At 36.7% G+C, this 27,070-nt stretch overlaps 1 protein-coding gene across 1 annotated transcript in view; it reads right to left on the bottom strand.

The window, feature by feature from the left end:
* Window positions 1–27,070, bottom strand: part of ELP4 (elongator acetyltransferase complex subunit 4) — an 86,674-nt gene that overhangs the window by 54,998 nt on the left and 4,606 nt on the right. The window contains exons 2-4 of the mRNA XM_039390505.1: window positions 26,499–26,534; window positions 16,851–16,972; window positions 3,720–3,851 (exon numbers count right to left, since the gene is read on the bottom strand). Of these exons, the coding sequence (XP_039246439.1) occupies window positions 3,720–3,851; window positions 16,851–16,972; window positions 26,499–26,534 (290 nt within the window). The remainder of the gene's footprint in view (window positions 1–3,719; window positions 3,852–16,850; window positions 16,973–26,498; window positions 26,535–27,070) is intronic.

A 27,070-nucleotide genomic window follows, 5' to 3' on the forward strand; every position in this document is an offset into this window, starting at 1 on the left:
CATCATAACCCCCCCCAAATTTAATATACACCTGGACAGGAATTACACATTTTAAATGTGTTGTGCTAGTAAACAGAGGAAATGAATGCATATTTTTGTTCTATATTAATGGAGATCAGCATACAACCTGAACATTATTTGAATTCCACATGTAAAGTTAAAAACCCCCTAGGTTGTTATTATATGCAACATGATATATGCAATATTCGAGTACAAGCTTACTAAAAATATATTAAACTGTTAGGATTAATTAGAATGATTTGATTTTGGGTAGATATTTTGAAATTATTTGACTAATAGATGTTAGGCCCAGATGGTTATCAGTGCATATAAATAGTAACAATAATACAGTATCTTTCCTACAAAAACAACAGAATAACCAACTAACTCAAACTTTTAATAAAATAAATAATTAGTTTTTAATTAAAAAAACCCCACAAAATTGCTTATGTATATCCAGTCATAAGAGGCAAATCAGTTTTACTAAAAAAAGACAGAAAACCACATTCTCTAAGTCAGCGTTCCAATTTATTCACTGGCACCTGATTTTTAAAGTAGGCAGTCCAATAAAACATAACATTCTATCAAAATTTAAATATTTTTCATTGTAAAATGTAACTTTATTTAAGACAAGGATTCTGAAAGCAATTTAAACAGGGGCTGTTCTTTGGCCTATAATCTATTCTTTATCCGGATTACAGATCAGAATGTTTTTACTGCAATCTCTGCCAGAGCTCATCTTTTTATTGTGTACTTCCAAGCCCCCTTAATGTTTTAGAAAGGCCTTGACTAACTGAACTTTGATCTGATGTCTTCATTGAGAAAAGCTCCAGGTTGCCCATTTCAGATGCAAATCCTTCCTGAGGCCCAATAGAGTTTAGTAAAGACAGCAAAAAAAGAAGAAACAAGAAGTTTCCAGGATCCTCTTTGAGAATCCTGAGGCACATTGGTGTCCTTAATCCACCCCGCTGCATGGATTAAGGTAGGTGATAACCTCTCTGGATTCAAAAGAATGAGCACAGCGCCTACAAACTGGGTGGAGCCTGGGATTTGGGATAATAAACCCCCACGCAATAAAAGCTCGCTCCGTGTCAGAAGCCTGTGAATAGCCCTCAATGTACGGCATTCCCAGGCTTAGCAGGGAAGCTTGCAAAAAGCCTACCTGAATCAAGTAAGCATGAATAATCTGCCTGAGCACAATGACCACGGAGAGCGCCAAGCAGAGAGACTTTCCACTCCTCTTCTCAAGTTTGAGCTGATAAATTTATTAGTGGATTGGAGGCTCGAGCCAGTTCTTTCCCGCATTCCTGGTTTGCACAAGGAGAAATGCACTAAACTGTCAGTGAGCAGAGCGTTGCTTTTATGCTACCGTCTGCTGTTAATGTTTCTAATTGCAATACTAATGTGCTAGAAATCTCAGATTTAGGATGAATCAAGGCAGAAAATTGATTTCATGCTGTGACAGTTTATATATTGCCCCAAGAACATAAGCAGTTCATTCAAAAAAAGAAAAAAAAAAGGGGAAAAGAAAAACCCACACTGTCTCACTGTCTTGCATTGCAAAACAGGCTCTCCATATACTCAAAAGTTTAAGTGAAATAACCTCTGATACAGATGTGAGTGACAAGCTGGCAAAGGCACATCAAGTATTGTACTCTGGCCTTGTACTCTGACTTATAAATCTTTTTCTGAGGCACAAGGTAGGTACAGTATGTACAGAGAATCTGTGTTAGCTATAAAGAGTATTAATATAAACACACTGCATAAGAACAAAAATGAGTTACCTAGCTAGTCCATATGGGGTCTAATAAGTGGAAAGGGAATATCTGAACTATTATTCCAAATCTGTTATTATTTAGAAACAATAACTAAATTAAGCATCAAAGATACTGCAAAGACAGCTTTTACTCTGCATTCTCACTCCATATATAGCCAGATAAGGGATGGACAAGTTTCTGCTGCCATGTTTAGAGTTCTAGCTAATAACAAAGCTATTTTCTCTCTTTCATACTTGAAACTTTTTGACAGTAGTTTTTGAAAATGCAGCAGTATATTAGTTCAATCAATTTGCAAAATACATCTGTTCCACATGGGTTTTTTCCACCAAAAGAGAATTTAAAGACTAAATCACAACCAATGTTGTTAATTAAATGATAGCATAGACTGTATTGTTGTGTGTAGCAAGGCAATACCAGATTATTCCTCAATGGAATATATTCACCAATCAAATTAATTTAGCACAGCATCAAAATTTAATGATAGCCGCATTATAAAATATTGGAAAATACTAATTTCAAACCAATTTTTCACTAATTAGAATATCCCAAGGAATTTTAGGTACACATAGTTTGACATTTAGACTTTTATTTGTATGTTTTAGTTTTTTAATGAATTTAACATACACATAAAAATATTGTATTCAGCTATTCAGAACAATCAGCATCCAATTCAAAAAGTAACAATAAAAAGGGAAACAAAAGACTGAGCATCTTATTCTATCTTGCATAATCAATTTTCAGTAATCAAGGACGTGTACATCATGTATTTTTGGGCAATCTTACATTAGTGGAAGTGCTTACTTCTGTGAAGTTAGAGAAGATGAGTGCACATCTAAGTGGATTTTTTAATATTTTTTTCCTATTTTGTTAGCACATCAGAACACTATTGGTTAACAATATGCAGTTGTTTCCATACCAGTGTATAAGGAATTCTGCTAGATTTTAAAGCAGACAAATTATTTTGGGGATGGTTCAGAGTGGCACAGTAAGCTCCACAATAATAAAATTGATGAGATTATATGATTACCCTGGAGGCTGCTGGATTTTGCATGTCACCATATATAAGTCTTTTCTGACACAACTATATAGCCATGTCTGTGCAATTTCACAGAAAACCAAACATGTCAAGCCCTGTAAGATCATTTTGTCACATTCCAATTATGTTTTTAAGAATAAGACTGAACTTACCAGGCAGGTATGACCAGACCTAAACCAGAATTTACAAATGTAGGCTATAATGTATAGACAAAACAGGGGGTTTATTCTGAATAGTAAAAAAAAAACCCTGTAATTTTGTTAAAGATTGACTGTGCCACTGGATTAAATAAGAAAGTCACCAGCCACGGGAGACTGATTATTCACAAACAGTAACAACTGTAAACTCTGCAAGACTGATCACTGGGCTTGTTTCTTATATTGTCCCTGCACAGTGATTAGTTTCCAGTGACAGTGAAGCTGATATAATCTCAAGTGCTTACTTTAGTTGTTATGCACATGGATAAGCAGGTCAACAGTTTGCTTCCACACAGTACTTTCACTACAGAGACCTAGTAAGTAGTGTTGATTAAACCTGCTTAAGTGATTTGTGCACAACTAAATTTGGGCAAACCTTGTGAGCACATTCTTCAAACTTTCATAAAAAGCTATCTCAATTTAGTAGTACTTACTAAAAAAAAAAATCCCATGGCACTTTAAGGCTTTTTATTTTAAAATTATTATTGTCCATATTAAGTTTTACAGTTCCTGCGAAGTCTCAAAATCCCTTTCTTTTTCTATTTCTAGCAATTAAAAAACTACAGTGATGTATAATAATTTACCCTCAGGAAGCAATCCTGTAACAGTGTCCATTAGCAGTTCTGTTGTCTACATTCTACTGAAAAGCACTTGCTCTTCAAATTCATTTTGAGTGCAAGAGGAAAAAAAGTAGGAAATAGTGATTACCTCCATTTTTGGTAAATTTTGGTAGCGCCAGGCTATTTTCATAGAATCCTGAAAATCCTCAGACTCAACAGCTGCTGCTTCATCTCCCAATTCCTTTCCACAGGTATCATCAAGCAAAGGGGCTGGAAGTTCCTACAGGTAGAGAGCAAAACAATGTCAGCTTTCTACAGCAGAAATGGCAGTTCAGATTTTTATCCACACCCTCCCCAGATAATACAGTTATCTTAGTATAAAGGACAGTTGTCAAATCTGTAACAAAACCTGATGAAAAACGCTGCTCTGACAGACTGGCTCCTACTAATATCGAGTGTGAAAAAACCCCACATAATTATTATCAGAAAAATGAATTATACAAGTAAAATTAAGAATGCAGAATGGAAATGCCACATTTTATACTCTACTTGATACAAACAACACAACTTGAGCAGCATCCATACTCCTTTTTTTTTCAATCTTTCTTTAAATGGTGTCCTAAACTATCCCATTTCTGTGTGTGGGTAAGTTCCCTGCATGGTGAATTTAAGCCTATTTTAAAGTAAGATCTTTGTTAACTTCTGTAAGTCTTTCAAATGTATTTAAAAGACCACAATAGCCTACAGACACCAGCTGAAAAACCACTGTAACAGGATGGTTTGATTTTTCTCCTCTGCTAACCATCAGGCATGATACCTACTAACGGTGGATTCCTCATGAACACAAACACAGGAGTAAAAGAAAGGGGAAGACATTTAGTCCTGGATTTTTTTATATGGTTCTAATGCACACTTTCTACCTTTGCTGTACTGCTGAAAAAAGTAAACAGCACTGTGTGGATACCAAGCATTCAGAATTTATGCACTAGGCTGTTACAGCTACTAGAGAAATGAAGTGCAACCAAGTTTTCTGACGCGACTTTATCACACTCATCTCTGTGAGCTGGAGGGCACAGATCTCTTTATCTGCTTAAAACACATCAAGACTTACTTGAAAACTAAGTTTTCATTAGTCAGTGACTCTTGAGAGAGAACTGAGATGTGTCTCAAGGGTTAAAAATATACAGAGCTAGCCAATATCTCTGTTACAACGTATTAGGAGTGAAGACATATAAAAACCAAATTTGAAAACTTTAAAGAAGAGTCTCAATCAAAGTACGGGTTACACATGAAACTCTGCACAGGGGCAGAGCTTATGCTGGCCATAAACATCCAAATGACACTCATGGCTTTGTGTAGGCAGAAATTATACAGCCAGACACACACAGAAAGGAGACAATGAAGGTTTAAATTAATCCATTTTGGGTTTACTGTTACACTAATTCCGCATTCAAGAATGCAGGGCAGACAACCTGTATATAGTTCTACACATCATCTTATGAACAACATGTGCTATTTGGATTCTTCAGTGTAAATTAGCATAATATTTACAATTACTTAAGAAACATGAGAACAACTGTTTCTAAGTTCAGGACAGTTAGTTCTGCCTCTTTCAGAGGCTGGTCAGCACACCCTCTGAGATAAGAGGCAATGGAAGCTATGAAAACTTTTATAGAGTTTATAACTTTGATAAAGTTGCAGAAATAGAACAACTGTACCTATATATTTCAGCAGCTAAGCAGAAGACAGAAGGCACACCTTTGAGCAAAGAATTTTATTTATTTCCTTTTTGCAAATAAACTAAAGCCTGGTATTGCCTATTCACGAGAAGGGGGAGTTATATGTTCAGATTTCTTGCAGCTTGTTTAAAAGATACACTTGTATACCATAAACTCATATTACTATGATGGTAAAAATTAAGCTTATTGGTAGGAAATCTACATGAAGATTAAAATTTTAATTTTCCAGTTTTCCTTAAATTTACAGATTTATAACAGTTGTTTCAGTTAAAAAAATAAATTAATTTTGTTAAAGTTGCATTACATCTACCCAGCAAGAAAGCAGGAAAGCTTTCAAACCAAAGACAAGGATTTCTGACAGACAGGAGAAAATGAAAACAGAACACTGTACTGAAAGGTTCTGAGAAAGTATAAATACAAATACGAGCTGACAAGCACCCCAATGCATTTCACATATATGCAGATACAAATCCTCTACATTTACTCCTAAGAGCATTATATAAAGTATTTTTATAAAAAAGAAAAAAGATGCTATTTTGAATTGTTGATTTTATAACACAGAAATCCATAATAAAGGGTAAATTAGACTTATTTTCCAATTAAGGTGTTATTTTGAAAACACATCGTGAAACTGTTGTGCAGATTTGATTTCCTAATAGACTTATCCAGAAATGTAAACTTCCCACCATAAAAAGGTCTTTCAATGAAGGGCTGCTGCTACTCGATCATCTCAAAATATCCCTCAATTTTAGCAATTAAAAAAACCAAACCCACCAACTTTCATTTAAAAAAGAGAGTTCTGTAAAGAAACAATCCCGAGGCCAAAACAACATTTCCAGATATGTCTTCCTTTCATCCACCAAGATCAACTGGCTCCCAGGCACTACGTGTAACTTTTTATAGTGGTGAGGTGTTTTTCTGACAACAAATGCCTGCCAGAGATCATAAAACCCTGCCTAAACATTTCAGACTCCCTAAGCTGGCCCCTGTTTCAGATACTACCACTGATATAACAAGTTGCAATCTCACACTGCTGTAGCATCACTGGGCAGGTATCACATCATCTGCAAAGCCAAAGTCCAGAAAATGCCATATTTTACCATTCACCTTTCCTGGAGGCAACAAGAAAAACACCACCAATATTTTCTTAAAGCTATTTAATATTTTTCTCCTCTAGAATCACTGCAAATGCTCACCATTTGTACAAGTAGCTCGTTGTTATCATATAATAATTGGTAAAGACAAATTTGAGACGGGGACATTATCTACGTAAATTTGCTAATGTACATTTTACAAATAAAATGTATTATATGCTGTAAAAGAACAGAGGTCAAGGACAATAAAGGGTGAAAGGTTCTCCAAGTAATACTGATAAAGTAGAAGCCGCTTAAATAACATGTAACACAGAAAAAAAGTTCCTGCCTCCCAGTTGAGCACAGAACAAAACTGTCTTACATGGCACTCTGTGGCAGGGAGACACCACAAATCTGAGCTGTTGACACCCAGAAACCTCAGCCCAAAACAATCAGAGGCAGACACACCATCAGTGCAACACAATTAGGCACTGTGGTGTGCCCTGACTGCTGCTAAGAACGAAGCAGATTAAGAGATCAAGGAAAAATGGTTTCACCTGAAGCTGATAAAGATTTTGGCTGCCAGAGATGAAAACCTATCAAAGTCTCCACCCAAAACAGCCTTTTTTTGCCAATGTCGTTTACTTTTAACTTCTGACATAACAAAGAATTTTAATTTTGACATAGTAAAAAACTTCTAACACTAGAGAATGACTTAAACATGGCTAAATTCACCCAAAGCAACATGAGAAAGCCGTGACTCCGTACTGTGGCAGTGAGCACGTGCTCCAGCTTAGGTCTGGTTTGTGCTCTCTTGTCCCTTCCTGCCCCACAGAAGGAACCAGGAGCACTTGAAGAACTCCCTCATACCAAGAACAATTCTTATTTCCTCAGCTGCTTTTCCAAAATGCTCTTACCTCATAACTCCCATGCTTAGCTGAAGAACATGTTTCTTAGATGCACCACGTTCTCATCCTCATTCAAGAAGCCATTTCACACAATGCACTGAGCCTTGAGGCATTTCTGGGGCCATGAGGTCTCACAGCCATGCCATTTTCTATCCCAACACACCCTGTCCTAAGCAAACATATCCTGAATCATACTCTTTTATGTGGTGGTTGTGAGCTACGTGGCCTCTTAGTAGGCTTTGTACGTAAGTAGCTGCTATCTGAAAAAGGTGGTCTGCCACTGGAGCCACCTGGTATTTAGAAAACCAATTGCCTGAGCTCAACCTGTTACCTTAACTTGGTTACATACATGCCAAGATGATGTACTTAAGCACAAATAGGAAAAAAAAAAAAATTCCAATGCTATTCAAGGTCAGAGTGTATCTGTAATTCGAACAAATTTTACATAAAGAATACTGAACAGAACTAATAAAGCTTGTTTACCTCCAGATTTGCATCCCAACATTATCACTACTCTCCCAGCTTCTGTTTACTCTTTTCCCTGCCATTTACAGTAAACTATAAGAAAGAGAGGTAGAACATGCAGGTGCAGTTGGAAGGTACCTCTGCACTGACTGGAAGCCAACATGCACATGCCTTCATTAGCTTGCCCAAAGACTAAATAAACAGGACACCCAGGTGGTCACTAATGTTGTTTTTCCTTAGGATGTACTGATTCATGTATCCCAGTATTTAACTTAAAAAAAAAAAAAACTCTTTTAAATTTCAACTAGAACTTTGCATAAGCACATCTGGAAAAGGGAGAGAGCTTAAAATTGCTTAGTAGGGCTTGGGACTGGGGAGAATTACAGACATAGGAGGTTATGTAAACCTGCTTTATGGGCAATACTGGAAATATTAAAATGATCCACACGTTTCTTTTTATCTTCATTATCCTCTTTTATTCTTCACGATAACTAGAAGTGGAACAAAAGGCTTCCCTTCTTCTGACACTGATAATTAAATGCTATTCTTTATTTCAAGGAAATGGCAGTTTCCAAACCTGACCATGCCCATACAGAACATCTAAGTGAGAAAAAGCCTCCAGTTGTCATAACATAGGTTTATTCTCGAAGATAAAGGCTGGCTGGCTGGATATATGCTTCACTCTTCAGTGTCATGAAAAGTTAATTACTGTCCAAGAACTACAGAGCATTATTCTTCAGTTTTCAGACTGTCCTTTAAACTAGAAAGAAAATTAGGAGTTAGAGAAAAGGTGAAGCAGACCAGCAGCCAAACTGGCCACAGAACACAGGCTGCTTCTGGCCCAGCCACACAAAAACTGGCCTGAAAACTGTCCAGCAGGACAGCCAGGAGAGCAGAGGGGGGCATGGGGCCTATGAGTGACAGGAAAAGGTGGCTAAGATGGGGCTTTTCCTCAAAATATCTGCATGTAGGACATTCAAGAGCAGGGCTTTAGCACAACTCCCCGTCTCCAAGTGTCATTACAAATTGAGTAACAAAGACACTAGTCTCCAGCAGTCTTATTAAATCATCACTTCTGTTGGAGAACATATAGAAAAAGCATTTAAGTCCTGCTGAAATCATCAGAATTTAAAAAAGAATTGGGGATTTAGGATTCAATAAATCTATTTTCTTAGAATCAAAATCAGAATTTCAGAAGAATATGGTATTATTAAAATATGCTACATTTACTTCCACAATTTCAGCCAGAATTTGGAAATAGAAATGTTATTTAAACACTGGTCTAAGAAAAAAGGAGAGTTGATTTATCAGCCAATAATATCTCTATTTAATCTATTTTTCTTTAAAAACATCTCAGCTCCCACATCATACAGCTTTGAAAAGCTTTGGGACTGCAAAATTTGTGGCATCGGTGTGTCAGCTTCTAAGAACTGTTACATTCTCCCAGGCTAAAAAAAGACAAATCTTTCATAAGGTATATAAAAAAACAAAGCATGAAGCAGTGCATTAGTTAAAATAAAAAACCCCAAACATACAGCATTTCTTGGGGTCAACTAAAATACAAGTCTTTGCTATGCAGCACGAACACACAAAAAGGTAGACAAGTGTTAAAGTTATTAAGGGGAGTTTGGATGGAGAGAAGAAAGCTTGTTGCTGTTTTAAAATTAAGAAAGAAAAAGTTTGGGAGAAAAAAATGGTTTCCTGAAGTGCTCACATTAAATCACAATGCAATTAAAATAATTTCGTTTCCTGCAAACCAAGCTGTGAAGGTTTTATTGCAAACATGAAATAATGTATTTCTGTACTAAACCTTTTATCTTTGCAATAAAACAGTGTACAACCTGTGTCTGCCAGCAATGCAGGTCTTCCTGGGTTTGCTGCCACATTACTTTGCCTGCCTTGTTTTGGCAGATGCACGAAGCAAAATCAGATTCTAACAGTTTGACCTCTCTCACTTCTTATGTTCTCTAGAGGATAATAAAATCCAAGATACAATCCCACAGCAGTTAATGAAGCTTAACCTCACACCCTCTTAATTACCAATGCATTACACCAACTATAGGCATCATACTCCTCTCTAAGCTATTTTACAATTCTAAAGAAGTACTACTGTGCTATTATTTGGCAACATAATCCAAGCTGTATGTGAAATCCCTCTCACATAAAATCCTTTGATCCTTACGGGTTTCAATAACTGTATAATTAATAGTACTTAAGAATTTAAAACATTATCTATTTCTGTATCAATAAGTATGTCGTTCACATGGGTTTATGCAACCATTTTGCAGTGCAGTTATTATCATGAGTGTGGTGGAAGAAATTTGAAATAATATTAAGGGGAGTACAATTCACTGTTGATCTCTAACTGCAACAACATTTAAATAGTTTCAATTCACACAAATTTAAGGCTCTTCTTCATTATGTTAATTTTTAGTATTTAAAGGACACCAGATGGTAAGTCAGGAAGGGTAAATATTTTCTTTTCAATAATGTATTATATGTGTCAGTTTAAAGGGCCCTACTCCCAAAAGGAGGGAGGATTCTATTTCTTTTTGTAAATACTTGTGGATACAAGGTCTATTGTTAAAGACCATAAATGACTGGATACAGAATTTTTCTCCTTTCAGTAGCCCTTGTACAACAATTTATTTCCATCTCCAGGTAAAGCTGTTCTATGGAAACTTTTCTTTGGCATTCAGGAAGACCAGGTGAACCCAGGAGAAACAAGAACTGTGTGAAGAGGAAAGGGAAGCAATATTCCTCTCTTTTAGGAAATCAAAAAGGTTAATTGCAAGTACTCTAAGGGGTATCTTTTTTTAACCCATGAGAATATATTCTCTACTTCACATACACAGAAGTAAACTGTACAGTCAAGCCATAAAACTCTTTGCTGTAACATCCTTGCATTATGGCTCCATTTCAAAACACCGAAACCCAGGAATGCATGAGAGATGATTAGATGATTTTTAAAAACAAAATTCATCTTTTTTCTCAATCAGTTCACGGATGCTTAAGTATGTAAAAGATAAACACATCAGCCAATAGCATAATAAAAGAAATAACATGAAGAAACTAAATAAAAATGAGTGCCCTTGTCCAAAATCCTGTAAACTCTGCTGCAGTGTATAAGGCAGTAGCCTAAACAGATTTAGTAACAGCATTATTCAATAAAACCTTCACAGTGGAGCACTGTAAGCAAGAGTTCATTAACTGAGCAAATCAGCTCTACAAAGTTGCCAACTAGATTTGTAAAATAGATGTTTGTGAACACTGGAGCCTAAACACTTAGATTTTGTGACTTTTATGATACATTTAACAGGCTAAGTAAGATGTATGCTTAAAAAACCCCATAATTTCAGAAGTAGGACGATGAAAGAAAATATCTTAATAAACAGACAAGGATTGGTAGATAGAAAACTTGAAATTTAAGCCAATTGATTTCCTCTGGTTCTAGAAAAGCTTTTTATTAGATTGGTCTGAACTTTTGACAAAGACAAAGATTTACACTTTAGAGAGTTCCCAGAGTGGGTACTGTTTTAAAGGATTTAACTCTTTTTAAACAGAAGCAATTACTTTTTTTCGAGTGTCCTCTTTCACGCTCTTACAACTTCTCTGTCAAGTTTATAACACAGTTCTTAAGGGAGAAAATTATACATTACAATATAATTAAAATATTTGCATTTTAACAAAGAACAATGTAAAACAGATATTCCACTTACCCAATGTGCAAGCAAGAAAAGTAAACAGATGAGCAAGAGCTACATAAATTAAGAAGTTAGGCTTTTCAACTCAGATAGCTGACTGGTTCAACCCCAGTCTTTGTGGTACCACAAGACTTCAGAGAGAGAGGTGTTAGAAAGTTCAGTTCTGCTCTAATTGCAATTGGATTTCTGTGTATTAAGAGATATCATTTAACAGCATGCAGCAGCTGAATCCCTGTAACAAGTTCATGTATTTTGAAAATAAAATTAGAAAAAAAGAATAGGAGTGCAGTCCTATTTGCATGTATATTTTTACCTTTCAAGTTGTTATGCTTTTAATTTATGTATCACCTAAAAACGTCAGATGACAGAAAAAATATCTCTTGCATTCATACACAGCTTCTTTCCCAATACCAGAGAGTGAAGGAGAAAAAGGAGTCAGAATAATGCTCTTTGAAAATGGAAGCTTGGACAGCCCTGGCCACCAGCCTGATCATTTCTTCCAGGTTTGCATTTTTCCTTTTGACAAAACAATGTTTTGGAATCATATCTGTGAGGGAAAAACGTAAGCAACCATTTTACACGGTTGAATGTACATTGCTGGAATAAAAAAAGTCCATGTAGACAGCTATGTTTTCTTTCCAGATGTTGTTAGCATACACAGTAACACAGCACTGAAGCTCAGCGGGGGGTTTATTGTTGTTGTTGTTTTTTTTTTTTTAAATGACCCTGGAAATAACAGGCTCTCCCTGCATTCACCTTTTCAGCAGGAAAAGAGTAAATGTGCACTTTCTGTCCTTCAGGTTTGCCCAAGTATAACCAGCTTGTTGGAGGAAGAATTTTTTGAGTCCTTTCAAATTACATACTTAAGCAAAATGCCTTTTAAAATATACTTTTAACTTTTATTGTAGAGATCTTTTCAGCTTGGTAAGAATTTTTTAAAAAAACTTGGGTTTGGAGGTTTTTTTATCTTTAATAAGCCATTACATTTCTCTAGGTGCACCAAGGGAAGCTGCCTTTTCCCTTTCACTGTGGTATCCTACAGCACTCATGTGGTTCCACCTGAGTGGTGTGACCTCAGGATGCATCCAGCAAACACAGGGAGGTTGTGCATCTGACACAGGGGCACACTGAGGGCTTTACTACTCAAGAGAATATTCTGTGTAACTCTCTAGAGAGCAAATTGCACCCTTGTTTTTAAACTTGGAAGTACAATGACACAAGACAGCAGAGGTAGGAAAAGGATTCCCACCGTAAGCAACAGGCTCACAGATGGTGTCAAAGTACATTTTTTTTCTTGAAGGATGTGCTCTTTATCCTTTCTTCTTGTAAGAGAATCTCCAAAAGGCAATCTCAGTGGAGAGCAGAAGTATCCTGCAATAAAATTCCATCTCCAAAACAAAAAAATCTATTCAAAGGCAATAATGGAATCAAGTGTTCAACTTCTTCACAGGAGATGAACAGACACGGTTCTAGAAAGGAGTTCTGGACCTCCCACTCTGCCACCTCAGGCTTCCAGGTACCAAATGGAATGGTCATTGATGTAGCATTGGCCAGGGTCCCACAGGGAAACTGTAGTGCTACAGGGGATGCTGGTTTCTGTTTCCCAGCACAAAGGAAGACCTATAAGTCTTCCTTTCAAGACAAATCATAGAATCACAGAATGGTTTGGGTTGGAAGGGACCTTAAAGACCATCTCATTCATACCCCCCGCCATGGGCAGGGACACTTTCCACTAGACCAGGTTGCTCAAAGCCCCATCCAACCTGGCCTCGAGCACTTCCAGGAATGGGGCATCCCCAAGTTCTCTGGGCAACCTGTTCCAGTGCCTCACCACTCTCACAGTGAAGAATTTATTCCTTATATCTAATTTAAACCTGTGCTCTGCCAGTTTAAAGCCACTCCCCCTTGTCCTGTCACTACATGCCCTTGTAAAAAGTCCCTCTCCAGCTCTCATGTAACCCCCTTCAGGCCCTGAAAGGCTGCTGGAAGGTCTCTTCAGAGCCTTTGGTTCTCCAGGCTGACCACAGTAGACCCAACCTGTCTCCACAGCAGAGGTGCTCCAGCCCTCTGAGCATCTTTGTGGCCTCCTCTGGATTTGATCCAGCAGGTCTGTGCCCTTTTTATGTTGGGGACCCCAGAGCTGGATGCAGTGCTCCAGGTGGGGTCTCAGCAGAGCAGAGCAGAGGGACAGAATCCCCTCCCTTGACCTGCTGCCCACGGTGCTTTGGATGCAGCCCAGGGCACGTTTGGCTTTCTGGGCTGTGAGTGCACACCGATGGCTCTTGTTGAGCTTTTGGCAACCAAAACCCCCAAGTCCTTTTCCTCAGGGCTGCTCTCAGTCTGTTCTCCACCCAGCCTCTATCTGTGCTTGGGATTGCCCCAGCCCAGGTGCAGGACCTTGCTCTTGGCCCCTTGAACTTCCTGAGGTTCCCATGAGCCCACCACCTCTCCAGCCTGCCCGTGTCCCTCTGGATGGCCTCCCTTCCCTGCAGCAAGTGACTGCACCACACAGCTTGGTGTTGTCAGCCAGCTGAGGCTGCACTCCATCCCTCTTGGCACAGCAAAAGCAACTCAACTGAGAGCAATGTTTAGTGTCAAGGTGAACTATAACTCAAATAGAACCCATTTTTTTCTCATTAAAACTTGTGAGCACCAGTTCCCCCCTCAAGCCTAAATAAAATAATTAGGAATAAAGGTAATGAAATGCTTTTATAGGCAGTTTAGGTAGTTGTAGAATTTTAATGCCAAATTTGAAGTAATTTTATTACTGAACATATTTTCCGTTTACCAGTGCAAACAATGTTTATTTTATGATCAATCACAGAAGTCACCATATAATTCCTTATGTTATATACTATAACATAAGTACTTATGCCCTTACAGTAAAAAGTTGCCTTTTTTGAAGAATATGGAATGAACAGAAATGCTCCCAAATGTTTAAAATACTTTCTAGAAACCAGCATGTATATAGTTCTGTAGGTTTTACCACAGGTGTATAATTTTTCAGCATTACATCTTAATGCCAGTTTCCTGAAGGAGCTTTGACTACAAAAGGCATGAATATGTTTTCAAAGGATGATGGATAAATTGGTGGGTGGCAATATAATATATCTTAGGCAGCTGATCAGGGCTTTTTATCCTCTGCTTGTCTTTTAGTTATACACAATTTCAAGATAATTATGGTCTATAAGAATGTCTTTTCCCCTTCCTACTACCAGCAATATTTGTCTTGGTTATAGGTTCAAGAAACTTCCAATCACATCACAAAATTGGAATAGGGCAATTATGGCATCTTGGCAGAGAACTGAACATATAAATAGACTGACCACACTATATAGACATTTAATATGGACAGTTAATGAACTGCCTTTATGTAATACACCAGCTAATTAGAATACTAGCCATGGAATTTATTGAATCCATATTTGAATTTTATAAAATAAACCCCAAGCATAATGTGTAATTCAGGTTGATATGTACAATGTCTATGTTGCCTTTCCAGTACAGAATACAGTCCAATCAGATAATGAAAATAAATTAATTACTAATCTCGTTAAATAACAATCTCATTAAATAAAATGCCACATTATTCCATGGTCAGATATGCTGTATTAAAATCCTGACTTGGTGGAGTCACCCAAATCCCAAAGAGCTCATTTTTATGACAGGAGAGGACTTCTTGAAGCACCTGAGTGAGGGTTACCTCACTGACACAATACAAATCAGAGAAATCAACTCTGCTGTGCCTTGTTAGGAAGTGCTGAATAGTCAAGAAAAGCACAGACAAGAATACTGTTGGATACACAAAAACACAAATGGAGGGAGACAACAAAACAAAACCATGTTTTCCTCGACTTTCCTGCAGCAGCATTGCCCATTCATTTATAGTCTCTTACAGTAACACCACTGTGGAGGTAAAACAGAGGAATGCAGTGTTATTGCCTAGTGTCCAACCCTGGAAATTAAGAGGGAAAATTATTCCAGATCAGACAACAGAGCTTGATAAGGCACATCAAACTAACTGACCACAAACACACTGGTACAAGAAGGAGAGGTGAGGGGAACAATGTCTGTTCATTAACTTGCAAAAGCATCAAGGAGCTAGGAAAAATATGACAGGCTGTGAACAACTGAATCAAAGGTGAATGAAAGAAGAATAAAATGCATGTTTGCTACTCTATTTTAAGAAAATTTAACACAGTGCAATAAAAATACTCATTTGAATAATTTAATTCGATAAGGAACACAACTGCAGGAATCATGTATGGTACAGCCGGGGAGTCAATGAATTGATTATTAGTTATTTAAAACCAATTATTATTAAAAAATATAGCATGTTCTTACGTAATTCATACTTAAAAATCAATTTGTAACCTATCTTTTTGGCTTCACTCTAAACCACAAGAAAAAATGATAAAAATTTCACCCCTAAAGGAACCCTCTTTACTTTCAAGACCATTAAAAAAAATAAATTAGATTTTTCACAATGCAGTCATATAATTTCATTAAGAATATACTTCTTCCTGAATACTGAACATTCAATAGGTAAGGCATAGAATTTCCCACCACTAGATAGGAAAGCAGAAAAGTAATCATTTTGTCCAGAAATAGTCTCTGAAGACACTTAAGGAAATAGCCAGACTTCACTTGATGCAGAAGTAATCAGTAAATTATATGTTACTTCTGATATTAGAAAAACGCAGCCTTAGAAAGACATAAAATATTTAATGAAATTTTGTAAGATTATCCTCACACTTCAGCATTTTTTTGCACAGTTGATCAGGCTTCTCCCCTTATATAATTTTCTTATAACAGAAACTATCAGTGTTTGATTTGGAGTCCACTGAAGTCTGAAAGGATCCTTTCTGTATGACCTGACCCAAAGCTGACCACATTCCCAAGCACAGAAAAAGAGTCAGAACGAAATGTAAGTGTAAAGGAACTTGTAAAGATTTTAAATGGTAATTTTATTCTCTATGGGAAACTACAATAAACATCTACACGAATTGTGCACTGTTTCCACCATAACATACTGGAAGCCCCTTAACTACTCTTCCTGACAGGCCAGTCAAAACTGGGAAGAGTTGGGTTGACTCAAACCATCCCACTAATCCAGTGGGTTTTATCCACAACCAAAATAAAGGACAAGCTGGCTCCAAACCTGATTTGGCCTTGGGAGGATCTTACTCCACTGTCCATAGATGGAAGCTAGGGAGCTAAATTTAATTCCCAAATCTGGCTACTGCAAATACTCCTGTACTTCCCAACACATTCTTATGAATCACCAAGATTAATTAATTCGTTACTACACAATACACACACTTTAAAACGTGCCCAAGTTCATCAAGAGATTACAGCCTTGCTTATCAAAAGCAAGGAGTCTTATTTACCTTCAAGATGTTGTCAGGGTGCTCTTTAGCAGAAGCAACGAACAGGTCATGTCCACAGACAATTCCCTCTGCCAGAAAATACTTGAACAACAAATTGGAGTAAAGGCCGTATTTATCTTCCTCTGTGAAAACAAGAATAGTTGGAATTTTTTTTTGTTGTTGTTAGATAAATCACCCACCTGTATGTTCACAACACAGTAAAAGGTCCCTTTTGCTCTGTCTCCTGCAGTGTATAATGTACAACAGAGGTAAAATAGGATTCCAAAACTTTAAACATAATGCTTATAATACTGCATTTAGAATTTTTCAAGACAGAGAAAAAGCTCTCAATCATGCATTTCATTCTAATTAGGGATGGGATACAGCAATCAGTATTATCTTCCTTACAAGGCTTCCCATAAACATCAACTAAGATTACTGAATTTTATGGGTTAATGGGATGAGGTTTATTAATTTAGCAGAATTATATTAATATTTACATTCTTAGTCCTTAAAACATTAACTTGCTTAAAACATCTATTAATTGATGCTTTTCAAAATTCAATCATATTTGGGCATGCTAAAGCTATATAGAGGTATCATTTATTACTGAGACATTCTTACATCTGCATTTCTTTCAAAGCTGTGAAAACTACAAAACCAGGCAAACCCAATGTCTGTATTGAAAAAACGGGTAATGTGCAACACTGTTTTTGAGAGCTAACCAGAGCAAAGTCAGGAACACACTCAAAAGACACATGAATTTACAGTTTAAGAAATGAGATGATACTTGTTAACAGACATTGTGGATACTGGCCTACTGACATGAAAATACAAACTCCCACTGGCTTCAGAAAGGCCAATATTTCCTTCAGCTTCTTTATTGCGAGTATCAGAAATTACCAGAATTAGAAAATCTTAATGAACTTCATACAATTAAAACTTAACTTAAAGTTAGCAGGGAAGTGAATGAGTACATAACAATGAAATCTGAACCACCTCTGATGTTCCTTAATTTTAGGAAATACCAACATTAGCAGTGCTAATGCCAGCAAAAAAAGTTCCCAACAATATAACTATGTCATTAACTGCCCCATAAAATTTTAGATCATGTTCCAATGTGTGTTGGAACAACACATTCTTGACATTTATTTAGAAAGATATCTAAAATATTTTGTTTGGGAGAAAAGTAAATGCACAATTTTACTTTTTCATCTGTTAATCTGGCTGCTGGAAGACAACAGACAGGGATGTCGAGGCAGAAAAACACAGAGAGATTTTCTTTATAGAGAACAAACAAGACTCAATCCATTCTTTGTGTGACTTGGAAACAATTTCCTCCCTACACATATGAAATAGTAAAAAACACCCAAAAAACCAGAAAACCAATAACAAAGACAGAAAATTAGAGAGTTGTCGTTCATATCTAACAAAAATATTGTAACTTCAATATGTATGAAAATACAATGTTTTGGAGCTCAAGAGTCAAAAGGGCTAAGATTAACAAGAAATTCAAACCACAAGTATTCAAAATCACTGGAAAAGAAATAGGTCTCCAAGAGACATTCCCCAACTCCCACGGGGTATCGGGTAAAACAATTTATTTCCTGCTTTTTTTATTTCACTTCTAAATTTAGTATTTGGGATACACTTAAAATTTGGACAATTTGTATCTTTAAATTTCTTTCTTCTTCATAATAATCCCTATAGTGTCAAGATGACATATTTTGTTGTATGGAAAAATATTTATCTAAGAGTTTCCCTTTCATTAAAACCAAGCAATGAACTAGGAGTGACTCCAAAGCAGAATTTCAACGTAGAGAAAAATGCTTCATAACACAACACTGAGACAGGAGATTAAATAAAACTGGATATCCAAAGAAGCCAAAGGGAATACAATAATCACAGCACTACCATTACTGGTACTTGCCATTGATATATCCAGTTTATTGTAGAGTCTTCAGGTTTTAAGAACTCAGACTGTATTAATATAAGTTATCTTTGATACTGTTAACCTGCTTAGTAGGCCTTATTAACCTTCTGTATTTGCAAAAACACACATTTTTTAAAACACAGCAGTGTAATGATATGGACAGACCTGTATCATAAAAAGGACAGTACTGACAAAAGCTCACTGGTGACAGTGCTGGGCTCCTTATTAACAGTTCAGCAGGACTGATTCCTGAAAGCATTGACAGAATTACAAGCTGCAATTTCCTTGGAAGTTTGGAGCTCTTAGTTAAATATTTGATACAGTTTACTCTCACATCCTTATAAAGCCATGACTAGTGTTACTGAAGAACTGTCTCCCTGGTAACTCAGCTCCACACACTGTGTGGTGACTGAGGAGGCAGATCCAGGTACGAGACCAGGATGGAGACAAGTCAACCCAGGGAAAACTGAAGCACTAAAGCTGCAAAAGCAAAAAGCAGAACAGACACTTTCTAAAGTTATGAAGAAGTATTACAGCCTTATTTTGTAAATACAGTCGTTGGAGCCTGCTTAGATTTTGAACTGTTTCAACAAGAGGAAAATAAAACCCATACACAGAGTCTCCCTTATAACTGGAGGCCAGGAACACCTACAGCTCCTGCCCCTCAAACATTGGCTCTCTCCAGTTATTTATGCTTTGGCTGCTTACTGCAATATCATTGGTAATATATTATCCACAGTACATTGATTTCCACGTGCTAATCTCCATCTACGAAGCTCTCAATTTAAGAACCAAGGCCCCCTAAAAATCAAAGTGACAGCATGACATCTACATTTTTTTTTTAAATTGTCTAAGCTACCTGAAAGAAGCCACCCTGTAATCACATCACTGCAGCAGATGTCAGTGGAGGGAGACTATTTTGTCAGATCTCCCTCTCTTCAAAAAAAAGAGCAAAAGGAACACTCCTCGGGCGCTCTGGGAGGATCCTCAGCTGTGACATTTAACATCATCCTTGGCAAACAAAAAATCTTGGTTTATTAATTTTTATCTGTAGGATAAAGTTCACCTTCTCCACCATTTGAGGCACAGAAAACCCGAGTTGTATTGCATGCAGACAGGACTTAACTGATATTTAATGGAATATAAGCAAATATCTAGTTTAACTGTTTTATGGTTTGTGTACATGCAGTAGCTGTATAGACAGTCTTTCTGGATCATCATTTTTGATACTAATTATTCCTTAGAAAGTAAACAACATGCTCAATTTTGTGCCAAACATAACACACAAACTCCATAAACTGGGGCATAAATGTAAGAAATCACACTGTGTGTTGATGATTATTTAACTAAACTATGAGGAAATAAATCTGTAGTAGTAAAGAAGAATTTTTACTCAAATTTTATTTGAAATGCTGAAACATAAAACAAACTGTAGAAGAAAAGCAATAAGGAACACGGATATAAACCCTTTTATTGACTTAATCAAGATGATAATTAATTTCATTGACTTATTTGTAATATAAGAGGACCAGAGATGTTCTTACACTGCCATACCCAAAATGTATTTTGCAAAACAATAAGGCTCTGTCAGTGCAGCAAATTAAAGACATTCACATTCAGGGTAAGGACACATCATTTTAGCATTAGCCTTTCCTTTGGTTTGCTTACACTGATTTTCATAACAGCAAACTTACAGTAAAAATAGGAAATTAAGTATTGGAGAGTGATCTAAATATAAACCACCTCATAGTCTGCTACAGTACTCTAAGGATTAAATGTGTCTCAGAAAGCCTTTACAAACAGTGTATCTGGAATTGTTAAAGTCAATGCATCTGTAAGAATCCCTCAGTTCTTCAATTTGTCAAATAGAGGATGGCTTTTTATTGATTCATTTCTAGGTCACTAAACTTTTGTGGTATTCAAAAGATCTAAAGTGCACCCATATGGGGCTTTTCTGATAGCATCCATTGTACCCTGGCTTCAATTGTAACATTACTATTCAAAACCACAGCAGTGCAGCTCGCTTTCTTCTTGTAAACAAACAAACAAATCATTTAGCACAGGTACCTCAGCAGCTCACTGATTATTTTCACAGAATCAGGGAAGGAAACACTTTGCTGATAATGCTTGGACTTAACTGTTCTGATAAATTTTCAACTGTTCTCTCTACTTTTCCAAAATTTCCAGAAGAACCACCTTCGTTCTGTAAGGTGTAGGAACTAACACCTGAGTTCATTCGAGTCAAACACTTGAGACCAACCTGGCCCAAATCTTTATTCTCAGCCTGCACAGCAAAGGGCTGTGCTGTCAGCAGCCTCCACTGGGAACTTCACTTCTAGCTAATAAGGCACATAAACAAATAAGACTCTTGCAGCTGCAGACCCTTTTCTGGGCTTTCTCTGATTCTTGCTGAACAAAGAGTGTTCCACAGCTAAGTAGCAGGTGAGTAACTAGTGAAGCGTAAAACTACACGAGGAAAAGAGATTATTTACCTAGAAGTTATGCATATTGTCTCCGGGACAAAAACCTCTTCTGATCCTACAGATAGGGACATAAATAAAATAGTTTATTGTGATTGTTACCCTTTGGTCTCCTTCCACAACAGCATTCTTTCATGGCTGGAACCACCAGAAAAAGCAGCATTGTCAGTATGACTGCAAAGAATTCCAACATATACCCATGTGGAATACTAAGGATAAAGACCAATTCCTATTTATGGCTCTTTTCACCACTACACTGGATACATAAGACATTCTCAACACCTTTGTGCACAGACTGTCTGCAGCTACTACTCAAAGAAACTTGTGGGTCACAAAATTAGCTGTAAAATTTCGAGGCCCTGGATTTTATCTAGGGCACAGAAGACAAAGGGCAATCAGTGAGACACTGATATCACTAAGGCACTGCAAATATATAATTTATAAAAAAATTAAGGAAAAAATGGAATTATAAAAATTGATATGTAAATACGTGATTGATATGTAAATAATAAAAACCTCTCTAGTTATAAATACCCCCTCTGCACAGAGATATCCATGTTTCAGGAGAGGGATACAGAACAAGCTCTAGAACCAGAGGAGGAACAAAAAGTCACGAACAAAATCTACCATAAGATAACAAACATTTACAGATCATATCTATAACACCTGACTTTTAAACACCAGTATAATAAACAACAGGAAGCTCTTTGAAAAAGTCCAGCAGTAATTTGTAGTATAATTGCTCAAAACGGCGGGAGCTGTAAAAAGGGAAAAGTAGGACTGCAACAATGTAATGTACAGATAACTTATTTTTTTTCCCTCTGTACAAAGTCTAGACAGGTTGCCCTAAAGCTGCCAAAAGCCTGTCATAGCCCATCAGTATCGATAATTTTTTCAGCAGATAGTTCTACAGTAGGGTCCTGTGACCTAAGGTGTGTCTTTCTGTAGCTATGAAACATCTCTCTGAACTGCTGCAGGTCATAAGATGCGATTATTTTAATAATCTGAAATTCCATTTAAAAGATACTTTTCTAATGTCCACATTTACTAAGCTGGAGGGGATATACTTTGTGTCACTTGCATTTAATTAGCACATGCCAAAACGGAGTTGTCAAACATATAAGTTACAATATTTGGCATTTGGCCATACTTCAGGAGGGCGAATTCTGGTAACTGGTATTTTGTAGAATTATATTCAGCAAATCACTGTTTTGTACCTCTCTTGAGATTATCTTTTTCAGCTTTAAAAAGAAGATAAATTCACTTATATTGACAAGTGAAGAGAGCTCTTACCAGTCAGGTTAAATTGCATGTCTAACAAAAATAATAGTAGCTAATTAAAGTAGCTGAAACTGCTTCAGGGCTTAGAATGTACAAGTATAGACCTGCTTTTAGCCAGACATCTTTAACTTTTAATAACTGACCTCAGCTACCAACAAAAACCCTCCAACTGATAATCTTTAAAACATTTAGCTGTCAGTGACCTTGTCAAAACTAGAGCATCTTAGAGGTAGGTAAGAATATGTTCTTATAGGGTACCCAGGAGAGATCTCTTGGAGAGATCTATGAGTGGGCTGTAACTCACAGCACAGAATGTGTCACATAAACAAGGCTTATGTTTAAAAACAAAGTAACATCCTTCTGGAAACTCTTCCTCAGGCTGGCAAAACAGACACAAACCAGGTTGAAGCACCTGGGAGATGGGAGGAGGGAAGGACTGTGCTTAATCAACAGCCACACAACTTGTTTTGGAAGGAGAGATTCTTCTGGAAGGCTGAAAGTGGTCTCACATTTACCTCAAACAAACTGGTTTGATGGTGTCACATCAGAATGCTTGTTACAAACCCACTAGAGCAAGATTTCTTGAAACTAAAGGACTAGTTAAAATCCTAAAAATTCTTGTTACATGAACAAAGGGCAGGAAGTTTCAAGCTCCTCTAGTAACCAGGGTCTTGTGTGAGATTACCATATGCCTCAGCTCTCTAATTCTCATGTAATTAAAGCACTGTCAAAAGAATATACTATAGAATTAAGTTCAACTGAAAATCACGGTGCTCTTTATTATGAATTGAGTTTAAAAAATTGTACACTTAGATTTCAAGCAATATTTTACAGTCTTAGCAAGTAACCTGTGCCATCACTACATCTCAGAACACAACAGTTAAAATAAATATTTTAATACCCTGAATCTACTATTATTTGGTTAAATTAACCAAGATAATGTGTCAAATAATGAAGATGAGCATTTAATTTGCAAAGGGAGCTAAGCTAAAAGTAATGCAATTTATTCTTGCCTTAGAGAATGTTGAAGGAAGGGGGAAGAATTTAACCTTTTTATAACACTTGGAGTACAACACAGAAAGATCTTCCTAGGAGGTTTATCACTGACAGCTTCAATCCTGATAATATTAAGCTTGCCTAGACTAATCTCATGACAGAATTTTTTGGTATACTGACAGGATATTCTAACAATGCAACTGTAATTCTACCTGCACCAACTTTAAAAATTAGTCTAAAAATTTTTAGACTAATGAGTCACAAATAAATATAGTTCATGCTTCTCGTATACACTTCTCGTATATAATTATATGTTTCAAAATAACATAGGTCTTATTTGGGGAAAGAAATCAGTTTTCAGATCTGAAGGAGACTTAAGTTTAATATCAGATCACAAATACACAACTGACATTAAGGATAAGTAAATTAAGACCTACCACCAGTATTGCCAGCCACGAGCTCAGAGGAGAGTCAAAAAAAAGGTTCAGGCAAAAAATCCTGCCACGTTCACACCATTTGAGTCCTGCCATCTCTTCCATCAGAACACAGAGCTCACTTCATGTGGTGCCACTGAGCTCAGCTCAAGTGGGTTCATCTGATGCCACCCAGTTTGTCTACTGGAACGGGCAGCAAGTATTGCAATGGGGAGACGAAACAAAATGAATCTAGTCTCATAATCTCTGATCTGTATGTAAAATATAACAGGATCTAACATCATTTTTTCCTTCTTCCTTTAGCACAGCAAGATTGCAGCTCTTCTCCAACTGAAAATGGCTTGAATTAGGCAATGTCAGTTATTTTTTCTGGCAGGCAACTATTCAAATTACTTAAGCTGCACAACAACATACACTCATTTATATACTTCATGTAAAAATCAACATTTTCTAAGATTCAGTGACACATCAATAACTGTCTGTAATGATGGATAAAATGCAGAAATAAAAACTACCCTTAAAATAACAACAAGCCATAGTAAGAGGCAGAGTAATCAGCTTGCTCAGTGGCAAACAGAAAATGTTTTTCAGCCTCTAGTGCGGGTTACATGAGCCCTATAAACAACAAAAGATAGCACGATGTAATTCCTATAGTGGCTAAAAGAGATTTAAAAGAGATCTTCCCCAAATCTCACTGTTTAGTTCTTCAGTGTTAAGACTAATTCAAAATATTGCAACCATTCAAAATACTTAACCAAAATTTTAGATACAAAGGCAATCTCCCAGGTGATGGTTGTCATTCCACAGCAAAACTAAACACAGATAAAATATTGGGACCACAATGTTTTCATCCCTTTCAGAAAACAAATGAAAATTACTGAGTAAATCTGTCTTAAGGCTAAAGAGCACACATACTGAAGAGCTGCTTGTCTACTGGTGCCTATCACTGGACACATGATGGTTTTGCCATTGCATAAATTCCATGCCAAGGAATTCTAAACAACATTACCAGAAATACTTCCAAGTGATCAGGAGACTAAACTTCTTGGAAGTAAAAAGCATACTCTGGAACACCGGGAAGGACACAATGGGAAAGATTTTTTGCCTTTTCCAGTGTCATTGTTGACCAGTTTTTCTGCTTCATTGAGTAACTACTCAGGCCTTCCTTTGGGCTTCTCATAACTACTGAGGTACCAAAGAAAAATCTTTATTAAACTTGATAATTTTTTGCTACTTTTTTCTTACTCTGGAGCACAGTTTTTCAGATTTTGTCCGTAAACTCCAATTTTACACTGATTCTTAACAACCTGTTAAATCCTTCACTCAGGATTTAGCCAAAATGATGCTTTACTGCACTTTCAATCTTCTGCAAGAAACGGGTCTTTTTAAGTGTAAAAACATCTTTTTTATTTTTATCTACATGACTTTACCTACAATTTCATACCTATTGGTGGCTGTCTTCCTGTCATCCACGTTTTAAACTAGAAATAATGATTAATTTTTAAGTATTTAGTGGAGGATTTGGGGAATTTAATATGTAGGCACTCAGACATTGCTTCTTGTATCTCAGATAGCTTTCCAATGGGATAGGTTTTTGTCAGTCCTATAAATAAGGAAATTGAGGTACTTTCCATCTTATTCAGTGGGAGAAAACAATCACACAACTTTTTAGTTGTGTGAACTCCAACAGTTCAGAGATATTGCAGCGACTGGAAAACTAAAAGTTAGACCTGTTGTCCCTAGGATCCTAATTTTTTGTTCCAGCAACCTGGTATGAAAAGGCAATATTAAATTTGTTACACTACTCAAGATGTGAGCTCAGATTACAGATGCAGATGTTTTCCACATAAGTACATGTATTTCTCTAATAACTCTTCTTTTTTTTTCTCCCTGTAGTATCAGTTCTTTTTGCTACAGGGCAAGTAACAAGCTTGAAGGTTTCTCATAAGAACCTCATAAGAACCATTAATCTGATAAACATTTAAAAGGAATTATTAAGGAAAGTTGGGCAATGGAGCTGCAATGGAGATGTGGGCCCACACAGCTGCAATTTGGTCTGCAAAGGGAACTCTGCTGTAACTTATTAAATCATCTCAGAGTGCCTCATCCACATCCTCACAGAAAGCCTTCCATCATCTTTCAGCTGATTCTGGCAACCAAAAGATTAAAAGATGCTGCATTAAATATCTTCCTCAGACAGCCAAACTTACAAAAAAGAACCAAAAACCCTTAGTGACCATAAACAGCCTGAATCTTACAGGAAATCAAATAGTTTAGAAATTTGAATATTTTGCTAGGAAGTCCTGGAATGTGCTGAACACCATCCCTTCAAACAGAATTCTGTGGTATTCTTTGCGTGTCCAAAATTAAGGTTTTGATTTACCTCCAGTAATTCTTGAATAATTCTTGAAACAGACAACAGTCCACTCTGAAGGCTACACAAAGTGAATGGACCTGAGAGTTACACTTTCTTAAAGTCTGACTTCAAAAAACAGTGAAAAGACAGGCTATTTAATGAATGCATTAATATATATTCTATACTAACCAATGAGAAGAAGGGTTCCAACAGCTACGCCTCCACCTGGAAACAAAACAAAATGAAGAATAAAGTAAGACTTCATTTTAATACTATGTTAGAGAACAATTAACTTTTCTTAGTTTATAAGTCAAAGAAAGGTGATAACGGGGAATTTAAAAATATAAAAGTGAACAACATTTTAATTACCTTTGCAATACTTACTACAATTCTCTATTATGAAATAATTATACATCACATGTAATTATATACTGCACATTACAATTACTTTCACAATATACTGTACTATCATCATTGTGGTAAAAAGATCCTGCAGAGCTCTGCAGAACTACGCTCAAGTACCACAGCAGTGATGTGTGGTCTGAGCCAGCAGATTTTTACTTGGATGACTCAAGTGAGTAAACATGCTACAAATTAAAGTCAGATTAATCACTATCAAGGGATATTCCTTTGTACCAAGAAGGATGGAAGCAAAGTGACACACTAAGAAGCTAGAAAATTCCCACCCAAGGCTTTGAGGCAAAATCCAGGCTCCACTGCTTTTTGTCTTGTTCCTGAAAGCAGACGTGGTGGTGAGACAG

The sequence above is a fragment of the Pipra filicauda genome, unplaced genomic scaffold, assembly GCF_003945595.2.
Source record: "Pipra filicauda isolate LSUMZ 115617 unplaced genomic scaffold, ASM394559v2 scaffold82_size2718185_pilon, whole genome shotgun sequence".
Classification (NCBI taxonomy): domain Eukaryota; kingdom Metazoa; phylum Chordata; class Aves; order Passeriformes; family Pipridae; genus Pipra; species Pipra filicauda.